The sequence below is a fragment of the Anoplopoma fimbria genome, chromosome 24, assembly GCF_027596085.1.
Source record: "Anoplopoma fimbria isolate UVic2021 breed Golden Eagle Sablefish chromosome 24, Afim_UVic_2022, whole genome shotgun sequence".
In the NCBI taxonomy this organism is placed as follows: Eukaryota; Metazoa; Chordata; class Actinopteri; order Perciformes; family Anoplopomatidae; genus Anoplopoma; species Anoplopoma fimbria.
The window spans coordinates 15,728,096-15,738,599 of record NC_072472.1 but is presented as its reverse complement, the minus strand read 5'-3'; the positions used below and the strand labels follow the sequence as shown (position 1 = coordinate 15,738,599).

Sequence of the window (10,504 nt, the reverse complement as noted above, 5' to 3'; positions counted from 1 at the left end):
AAAAAAAAATCCCGGTTTATCACAACCAACTGTTTAAACAAACTGCTATTATTCTGCAACTGGCTTGTTGTCATCACGGATCACAAGCCAGTTTAAACCACATGACTAAAAAATCAGCAAAAAGAAGAAAAATTTAAATAAAAAACTATTACGGACTTCCTGTCGGTGGTATGGTTTTACTTGAGTAACAGAAATATAATCCTACTTGCATAATTGCACATGAGTAAAAGTACATATATTTCCAGGTTTCCATTTTTTTGTATATTAAGGACCAGTGGATGAAAATAAACCACTAACTATGGCTATTAGATCTATGTAGCGGAGTAAAAAGGAATACCTGGCAACAAATGTAAACATTTTAAATCCTTCAAAGTACATGAGTAAATGTAATTGGTTGCATGTCAGCCCTGCTTCCGGTCAGTAGGCAGGCCAGAGCTCCAGAAGTAAATGAACTAAAAGTTTTTCCAAGTTCAAGACCACAATAATGAACTACAAATCTAACTGAGCATTTCGGCCAATATTAAAAGCTTATTTTAGATGGACTTGCTGTAGAGTAGATTTCCTCGCTTTTTTAAAACGTGCTCGTTTTTGAATGATCTATCTTTTATTTTGAAGACAAAATTGTAACACCGGAATCATTTCCTGTGTGTTCATTGTCGTCAGCAACGCGGTTAAGGTTTGCAGTATTTCACTTCTCTATGCAGAGGGAGCCGGTAAATCAGTGTTAAGTGAGGACTGGTAGAATAAAACAAACATGCATTTCAAAGTCCGGGCTTCAACAAAAGAAGACTGCAAAGAAATATCGAGAATGATATTGGTGAGGCTCAGTCCCTCCTTTTAATGCCACTAACAAAAACGTGTTCCGCTTCACCATGCAGAATGAAATGCACCTTACTTTAACGTTATGTTGTGAGTAGTGTTTGAATGCACTTTGTCAAATTACACAGTTTACAAAATACATTCACACATGACGTTTTAAAACCCCCCTTTCCTCAGGAGTTGGCAGTTTTTGAGAAAATGCCCGACCAAGTGAAGCTTACTCATGAAGGTAATTCTGTTCTTAATATGATAGAAAATCCAACTTTTTAAGTGTCCTTGAAAGCCACACCAAAGAGTCGATATGCAAAGATAATGTTTTGAACAGTTACATCTGTGTTTTTCCTGCTAGGGGAAATCAATGTCAGCTGTTTAAAAGGTCTAATATACAGTACCAGTCAAAAGTTTGGACACACCTTCTCATTCAACTACTTTGAAGAATCTAAAATATAAAACATATTCTGGTTTGTTGAGCATTTGTTTGTTTACCACATAATTCCATATGTGTTCCTTCATAGTTTGGATGTCTTAAATATTAATCTACAATGTAGAAAAAAATAAAAATAAAGAAAAACCATTGAATGAGAAGGTGTGTCCAAACTTTTGACTGGTACTGTATAGTAACGTTAACTCCATGACAGAAGCTGAACTGGATTTGCATAAATGTGTGCGACATTGAGTGTACAATTAGCAGTGTGGGATAGAGTAAGCAGTGGGAAACTTTACAACCAGACAAAGTAAATTGAGTGTACTAATATGCAACTCTAATGATATTTTAGTTTAAGTAGGAGTGAGGGTAAGTTCAGCAGTACTGAATCTGAAGTCAAATCAAATCAACAATGTGGTTGTATAGGTGTGGGCAGGGACCATTCTTCTTCCTGCTCTTTTTTAAAATCATTTGTCTTGCAATGTGAGCCTTACTGGGAATTACTACAAGCAGTCTCCCATACAATTGTATCATTCATTGAAAGTTGTTTCATTGAGTGTCTGTAGCAGCCAGATGATAATAATACAAAGTAAGACTTTGATGTGCTACATACAAACAGTACTTTTAAAGGAGCCTGGTTGAGGTTTTTTTTCGTGGCGCTCTACAGCAACAATTTTCAGAGCAGGTCCCCGAATTGTTTGTATCTCGTGTTCTACCTTCACAAGTATGCCACACACCACAAGCACATGGATGATGCGAAAGACATTTTTGCTATCTGAAGATAATACGTACCAACAAGTGGTGGTGTAGTGTTGGAAAGCAATGCGCCCGTAAAAGAGGAATTGAAGAAGACATGCATGCAGGTTTGAAACATTCAGGATATTACTATGCAATGGTTCAATGAACTAGTAAATGTTTTCAAAATGTTTATGAGTAAACAACTTAGTCCGGATCAAACCTGCAGATTTAGATGTAACATTTTCAGATGTAGGATGTGATTTTTTTTATTACTTGCTTCTTGCCTTATGAACATTCTTTGTCAATGTCTCCATGAGCTTGATCTTGGCTGTTAATATCAAATAAGAGCAGAGTTGAAAAAAGTAATGAATTTATCTTCAAATGTTTCTTGAACTTAGGTGCTGATTAATTATAATATTACTTGTAATGTGAAGATAAAATGTTACCATTTGGGTAAATTATCTGACTTGATTTACTTTAGAACTGGAGCGGGACGGTTTCTGCCAGAATCCCTTCTTTGAATGCCTCGTTGCAGAAGTGCCTGAGGAGCATAAATCTAAAGAAGGTAAGTGTTGATCAAGGCCTTTATTATTGTATGTTTCCCTGTCAGATAGCTTTAAACTTGTCGGCATCTTATGCAGAGTTGAAACTGAAGGTAGGTAAGCGGCGTTGCACAGTAACTGAGCATCTACTAACTTGAAATCCATTTTACCATTTGTTTATGCAAGACATTAAATTAAATATTCCTTCATATTGTCATATTTCTGGTATTATTCCTGCTCATCTTTTTGATTGCTTGTACTTTTTGTCCATGTAGGATTCACAATTGTCGGATACGCCCTTTACTTTTACACTTACAGTACATGGAAAGGGCGGTCAGTGTATCTGGAGGACCTGTACGTGATGCCAGAATTCAGGGGTAAAATATGTATTAATTCTTATCAACGAAGCACTTGCTATTTGTGCAAATCATAATTTCTTAACTTTCTCTTACATGCATATCTGTAAATGTTTGTCCCCAAGTAAAAATATTTCTTTAATTGATTCCCTTTACAGGAAAAGGCATTGGCAAGGGTTTACTGAGCAAAGTTGCTGAGGTAAGAATGTCTTTGTTTACCCCTAAATCACGGTTTTCTAGGAGGAATCTGTCCTGCCTATCAGTGCATGACTGTTTTTTCTTCAGGTGGGGAAGAAGATGCAGTGTGTGCGGCTGCAGTTGTCTGTGTTGGACTGGAATACTCCCTCTCGAGACTTCTACGCTGCTAAAGGAGCTCAGGACCTCACCGTCAGCGAAGGCTGGCACTTTCTACGTTTTGACGGACAAGACCTGGACAATTTAGCAAATGAAGCTCCTAAGGATTAGAAATTTGCCATGAAACTGTGTATCTTGCTGTGAAAAAATTTGGCTGTTAAACATTAACCCTGAAGACAGTGCCAGAAAATGCTAAACTGTACTCAATTCGTCACTACCTTGTCGTTCTCCTAGTTTAACAAAATCTTGTTTCATTCTATTTGAAAGGACCTATATATACTTTAGAAATATGATTTTAAATACTCTTTTATCCATTAAAGTACATTTGACCATCATTAATTTCTTCATCTTTCAGTGCAGCATGCAAAAACAGTTTGTGGACATCATTTCATCTTGTATATCAATTTTTGTGAATCTGTAAAGAAAGTTTGCCTTTATTAGTCCAGCCCTTGATGATTTTAATCTTTGTAGGATCTGATGATGCTTGGTGAAGATTTTGGCAAATTTACCAGCAACACAATTTAATCCAATCTCAGATGTAATACCATATATTTCCAGTAGGTGGCAATGCTGAGGCTAAATGCATCATACTTTCAGCCCTATGTCAAAACCTCTCGTTAACATTTCATTGTTTTTTTACAATCAGTCACTGGAAATTATGTTTATTTTTTGTATAAAACATACTGAAATCCAAAGGAACACAAGTAAAATCAGCCAAAAGAGAAACTATGATATTACATTTGAAATATACACTTGGAGCTAAACAAGATTATAATGCACAAAACGTACAAAGGCTATGGTGATATGTGTTTTACCTTGTTAGTCAGGTGTTCTGGTTTAAAAGAGTCAAAATAGAATCACACTGTGTGAAAGCCTTTGTTGAAAGTTAGAGTAACACATTTCCTCCGTGACTTTTGAACAGTCAAATTACATAATCAGATTTACTTTCTATTACTGATATATTTTGATAAGACAATTCTACTAATAGTTGTAAAACCAGGCAGATTATTGATCAGGTAGGTTTGCAATAGAATTTCAGAATGGGCTCTTGAGCATTTAACATTTTTGCAGAGAAATTATCCTGAATTTGTAGCACAGCCACAAGACATGTTGGGTTTTGTGGAAGGTGTGTGCATCTCATATTTCTTGACCATTAAAACTTCTAGCATGTTTGCGGATACACAGATATTACAAAAGATTACAACACTTTATATACTAACACAAACTTCATAGACTTGAACACAATTCTAAAAAAGGTTAAGGTGATCTGAGGATTAAATATATATGATTGTTTTATTCATAGTCCTAGTAAGAGTGATAGGGAAGTTTTTTTTTTAATAATCTGAAAACCTTCAAAATAATGTCAAAGTAGCACAATCCTCCATTGTCAGAGGATCGGAGTCATCTTATAGCAATCATTAAAATAAAAGAAAGGAAAGGTAATTTGGTTAAATTCTGTGCTTGTATAAGGCAGTTTTTAAAATATTGGTATCACCACCACATTCTGGAGATGTAGTCAAGCATATAATATGTTCATATTCTGTAGACTAGCAGTGATCAACACTGTAACAAATGTTTACCCTGTCACAGTTTATATTTTTTTCAGTTTCTCTTGGTGAGGCCACAGCAAGCAGGTAAATTGCATATCTATATCTATATCTATATATATATATATATATATATATATATATATAGGGTTTAGATTGGATAAAGCTAATATTTCAAATCGAGGTTGCTGATCTTAAACTACTATACAGTGATCATGATGCTTTACAATGATGTTTTCCATTGTAAATCCTGCCTCTCATAGTTCATCAATCTAGTGAATTGACTGGAAGCTGGCTTTCATTTCCACACAGTCACCTCTCAGACATATGCGTTTCTACCATAGTTGCTGGGGACAGACTGAGACATTGCCGCATTCGACAGCACATGTCCTCTGGAGGATGGTTGGTATGGATATGGACTGGAAAACAAAAGAGCACTCTTAGTTAAGAGATTATGGACCAATTTTACTATACCCAATAATCAAACGTTTCAGTAAAACATACTCACATTTTTTCCTTGGGTGTGTTGACTTTGCAAGCACACATCAGGCATGCACCTCCACAAATGGCAAGTGTGGCTGAAGACCAGCCGATATACAAGCCCTCTCCGATCTCATACCTGTGATACAATAACATTGAACATGCATTTTTACTATTTTATTATTGAATTGATCAACAGCAACGACGCTTTGTGCCATTCAACTTAGTGACATACTGGTGCAGAGACTATTGACTTACTTTGTCCCTGGATAAAACTGGTCAAAGAACTGCTGTGTGATGTTGGCTGCATACCAAGATATAGCAATCATGGTGGAAATCCCTACAAAACACAAAACATTGTTTACTTAAGACAAAGTGGGATGTTTTTTCAATGCAAACAACGAACACAGTGACAAGCTAAGATAACACGAACACGGTCAAACTGGGGTTTTATACTTAGTAACATGACGTTAGCCATGTCAGGATTGTCAGTCCTAATTGGGCTAAAACCATTTCATACAATATTATGACTTTATTTATGAAGCCAGTCATATGAAGCTAATAATTAGTTAATTATGAAGCTTGTTGAAATGAAGGACTACTCCTTTATATCCACTCTACAACATATATCTTATAAGATTCCTTTGTGGATACAAAAAACAATATAGTTCTAACATTTAAAAGCCTTTCAAATTAAACCATAATAATAGCAAAAGTATTTTGTTTGTGGACAAAAAGATAACCTTTTGAACTGATGACTAGTTTTCTGATAGCTTGGAATGCCAGACATGACTTTCCTTTCTAGCTTTTTTTGTGTTGTGTGACTGTGAGTGTCCTCCTGAGAACTAGAAATTTTCCTTAGTTATTTTAAAGTACTATAAACGCAGGAACCTTTCTACATTAAGCACAACAGATTTAATGAACTTCTAACCAAACATTTTCTCATGCGTATTTTTGTTACATGGCCATGACATCCATCCCCAGGTCTTTACCCTGCAGTAAAAAGAACACTCCTCCAATCGCAGCGATCCTTCCCTTCAGGATGTAGTTTTCTCCTCCTATTTTTGAGCACTTCATTCCAGCAAGAGTAGCCACGAGCCCGAACGTCCCAAACACAATGGCAGCGATCATGAGTGCCCGGGAGGCCTGAATGTACCCTGTGTGCACACATGAAAAAAACATGTTGATATATGCACTTGTAATTAGAGATGGGACAATACAGGATTATATTGCGGATCGCAATAAAAGAAAACTCACAATAAATTGAACGTGGGGAATTTCCATTAGCGGGATAATTAGGTTAATCCTGAAAATCCTGAAAATTGTCACATGGTGGTGAATTGGTGAATTGAAAAATATAATTTGATTAAAAAAAATCAAGAGTTATGTAAAAAGACCAGACTTGTTGCTATTGTTTTTCTTTATGTATGCAGGGGAACATTATCATTTATGATTATCTTATTTAACATTTTCACTAAAAACAATATTCACAAAATATCGATTTGTGTCCAATTTGTAATACAATCAAAATATTAGTTACTTAATAGAAATGTAAGGTAAATTGGTTCCAGTATGTTTTAGTGCCATTTCTGAAGTCTTAAGCATATTTCTATGATAATTGGAGTAATCCTGTGAATCTTAAGTATTTTGAACAGGGTAATTGTGACATAAAATTTTCAAATGGTCCCATGCCCACTTGTAAGAACATGTTACGCATAAATCTATATATGTACAAGATAAACATTGAAACAAATAAAATGTATAGTTGCATTATTAAAGGAAGTATCACATTTTGTTACTGTGTTAGAAATGCATGCTTTAGCAACCGAGATGACATTCACTGTTATAGCAGGACAAGACCATTGTTGATGCAGGTGGGAGCCCCCTTGAGGCTCGCTGATAGTAACCCTTGTCCTATGAGCACAGGCAGAGCCATTTAACAGACAATGTTAGAGGGCAAAACCTGTACTAAATAGAACTTCAGCCACAACACTTAACAAAGATATTTTCTTCAAACGATCCATACGTCCAGTATTTTCCAACATATGAATTATAGTCGTAGTTGTAGATACCTCTGTAGTTTCACTGAGAGAATTCTCAGTTGGCTGAAGGGATGCCACAAAGGTTTGATTCCTAACTAATACAGAAACCTTTTAAATCCCCTCTTGAATAAACAGAAATATATATATGTGTGTGAACTGTAAAGCATGTTTATGCTGAGATGAGATGAAAATGTTATACCTCAGGGATCAAGACTAGGGCTAGGCATAAGGTTTCATGTGTTTCATGTGTTTCATGTTTGATACAGCACTTAAATTGATGCCTTAACAGGTAGCTTTGACCAAAGTAGTTAACAGTCGACAACATATTGAAATGAATATTCTTAGAAATGTTTTTTATTTTAATTTATGGGTATTGTGTTTGTCTGGGTTCACCGTTGTTGTGCTTATCATATCTTATATTACCCGCCTTTAATACAGATTATAGCCTGTACAGTAAATTGCTCCTGATATGCTTTTAAAAGTACATGAAGATCCTGTCTAAGTCAAAGTAAATGATGGCAAATAAGGACAGCCATTTCTCCACTTTTGTGCTTGTTCCAGTGGTAGAAGATTCAGCTGAATTCAATAATAATCTTTTAGAGTCAAACAGTTAATAATTATTATTATTGTACATAACATGCTCACCCTTTTAGACATTGGAGATGAATTACAATGATTCTTTTCCCCCCTACATAACTTTCATACCATACTGCTTGAGTAGGAAAGTTTTTCTAGTTTGCTACGTCCTTGAGTGGGTGGATTATCATTTAAGCCAGATAAGAAGTAATCAACACAAATAAAACTATTTCTGTGTTGGCCACATACCATTAAGTGCGAGCAAAGATGGAAAATCCCGGCAGTTGTGAACTCCTGTAGAGTCAGTTGCACAGGACATCCATAGGTTTTCATAGATGGTTGATGTGGTGATAACGTTACCGTCCACTGTAGAAACCTTCCAGTATCGATTTGGAAGGGCGATCCCAACCATCAGCCAGGCCAGAAACCCCAGTAGGAAGGCCACAGCTTCCACTAATGCATTCATACTCCCTTGTTTCTTCTTTCCAACCCGTGTAGTTATCCAGAGAGAGAAACACTTAATTCAGACGTTGACTCCAAGCTATCTTCCTGCACAAACGTGTGGATTCGTATCCCCAAATTCTCAGTTTGCCAGACTAAATCCCACCAACCCCCGAGCTAAAACGTTACAGAAAACCACAAATTAATAATTAATTCCAAATAGCCCACTTATGATTGCACCTTTTATTCTCAACTCTATTGAACCTTTTCAAAGACTCCAAATGTTTACCCAACTTAAGGGACAAAACGGGGTGAAGTCAAAACTTCAAGCCTGTTTATTAACGACTATAGACTTAAAGCTATTTGTCACCTTTTGACATTTGCTTTGAACACTGTGTCAATAATATCAAACCATTATTGATGGGGTTTGAGTCACGTTTGGCTCCTCACTTCACCCTGTGTTTGGTGGATGATGGGTATGTTAGAGGCATTGCGGGGTGAGGGTGCATCACAACATACCGACCCGTAGATGACCAGGATTTGTTGGCCAGCAGATTGACCTGTTTGCTTGTCTGACAACTGAGCTTAAAAGACTTGTTTACATTTGCTTTACAAATGTAGTGTCATTCGTTATCAGGTGTTAACATCATGGGGATGAAGCACCCCTGCAGCCTTTTGGCCACATATGCAAAAAACATTTTACTAGACTAAATTTCAGATTTTTAAAACCTAAACACAAGAACTTCTTTACGTCAAAGTTAACTTTCTGCACACTTCTAAAGACATAGTGTCAGTGTTTTTCTAATGAATGCCATTATATCATTAGGAGAACACTGTCTCAACAAGAACAAAGTACCATTTGACAAGAACTAAGAACAGCTTGGCTTTACTGCTTATGAAATACAGTATGCAGTCCCCACTTGTAATTGTCAGTGCTCACTGGATGTCCAAAATATGTATTGCATTAAATACAATCGGTACAATTAAGAATGGTGTAAAAAGAAGCGCCTGTACAATGTAAGGATACTGTTATAGCGCTACAGTACTGCTTGTAAGGTTAATGAGGTTATTTTGTTTTATTGAGACTGTGTTCACCAAAACTATTATGTAATCCAGTACAATCTATGTTGTTAGAAATGCTCATAAAGTGGATGTGAATTCCTCTTATACAACCTTAACAACAATTAACTTTACAAGCTTCACAAACTTTACCGAGCTATTGTGTTGGATTGCACAGCTGCTGTTGCTGATTATAGCACAGGCATTGCATTACATATGTTTATTTTCTTTTGTTTGGCTATCTGATTATGTATGTGTAGGTCATAATTAGTTTCTAAGAAGAAAAAAGACAAAGCTCTAATCAGATGTAAATTTCTATTTATATAAAATATATAGTCATCTGTTACATGAAGCTATATCCTCAGAGAAAATCTGAAAGCATATATGGAAATGTAAAAAATATAAATAGAAGACCAAGTAAATCGTTTTTTTAATTACCAGTAACAGTAACATTTACATTTTTTACAGCATATACAAAAAAAGTGACTTTTCTAATATCTTGAATTGTAACAAATGCTACTTTTACTTTAACTTACCTGGGAGAGCAAAAAGGGATGGAAAGTCACGACAGTTATAAATCCCTGTTGAATCACTTGCACAAGACATCCAGAGGTTCTCATAGAGTGTGGAGGTTGTAATTACGCTGCCGTCTGTGGTGGATTCTTTCCAATACTGGTCATATAGTGATATGAAAATCATTATCCATCCTGCAAAACCTAGGAAAAGTGCTATAACCTCGATGATCTCTTTCATCTTGAAATAATATCCTATTAATAATTAGCAAAACTTATAGATAATACCTCTGTGAGGAGCTCTATTCCCAACTTCTGTACCTGATATACATTTTGGGAGTGTGAGAACTGAACTGATTTTTTTTCCCCCCCCTCATGCAGTCAAACCTGGACTAATTTGAACATTGATTTGTTGGCTGTACCTACATTATAAGTCTGCTATTCCCGCCCAAAATTCATGACATTTCACATGCCTGATATGTTACCATAGAAATGTAAGTATACAATGATTTTTTTTTCTCTTTTGATTGGCTGTGGAGTTATAGATACTCTCGTGTAAAATAGTTATCACGGCTTCAAATCCATGAGCCAAATGGTTGGAATCATTTGGCACT

The 10,504-nt window shown here is 35.9% G+C and overlaps 2 protein-coding genes across 3 annotated transcripts; one reads left to right on the top strand and one right to left on the bottom strand.

The window, feature by feature from the left end:
- Nucleotides 1–666: 666 nt before the first annotated feature.
- Nucleotides 667–4,810, top strand: sat2b (spermidine/spermine N1-acetyltransferase family member 2b). The gene is made up of 6 exons (XM_054625986.1): nt 667–817; nt 997–1,048; nt 2,463–2,546; nt 2,799–2,900; nt 3,038–3,078; nt 3,165–4,810. Exons 1-6 carry the CDS (start codon nt 755–757, stop codon nt 3,342–3,344), a joined length of 522 nt encoding a protein of 173 aa, XP_054481961.1. The 5' UTR covers nt 667–754; the 3' UTR covers nt 3,345–4,810.
- Nucleotides 4,811–4,927: 117 nt separating this feature from the next.
- LOC129113855 (claudin-15-like) lies at nt 4,928–10,201 on the bottom strand. Of its 2 annotated transcripts, none has more exons than XM_054626337.1 (5): nt 9,915–10,201; nt 6,253–6,417; nt 5,519–5,600; nt 5,289–5,399; nt 4,928–5,199 (listed from the first exon to the last, which is right to left on the bottom strand). In XM_054626337.1, exons 1-5 carry the CDS (start codon nt 10,129–10,131, stop codon nt 5,100–5,102), a joined length of 675 nt encoding a protein of 224 aa, XP_054482312.1. In that variant the 5' UTR covers nt 10,132–10,201; the 3' UTR covers nt 4,928–5,099. The 2 variants fall into 2 exon arrangements, with proteins under 2 accessions (XP_054482312.1, XP_054482313.1); XM_054626338.1 differs by lacking the exon at nt 9,915–10,201 and adding an exon at nt 8,128–8,344.
- Between the last annotated feature and the right edge of the window lie 303 nt (nt 10,202–10,504).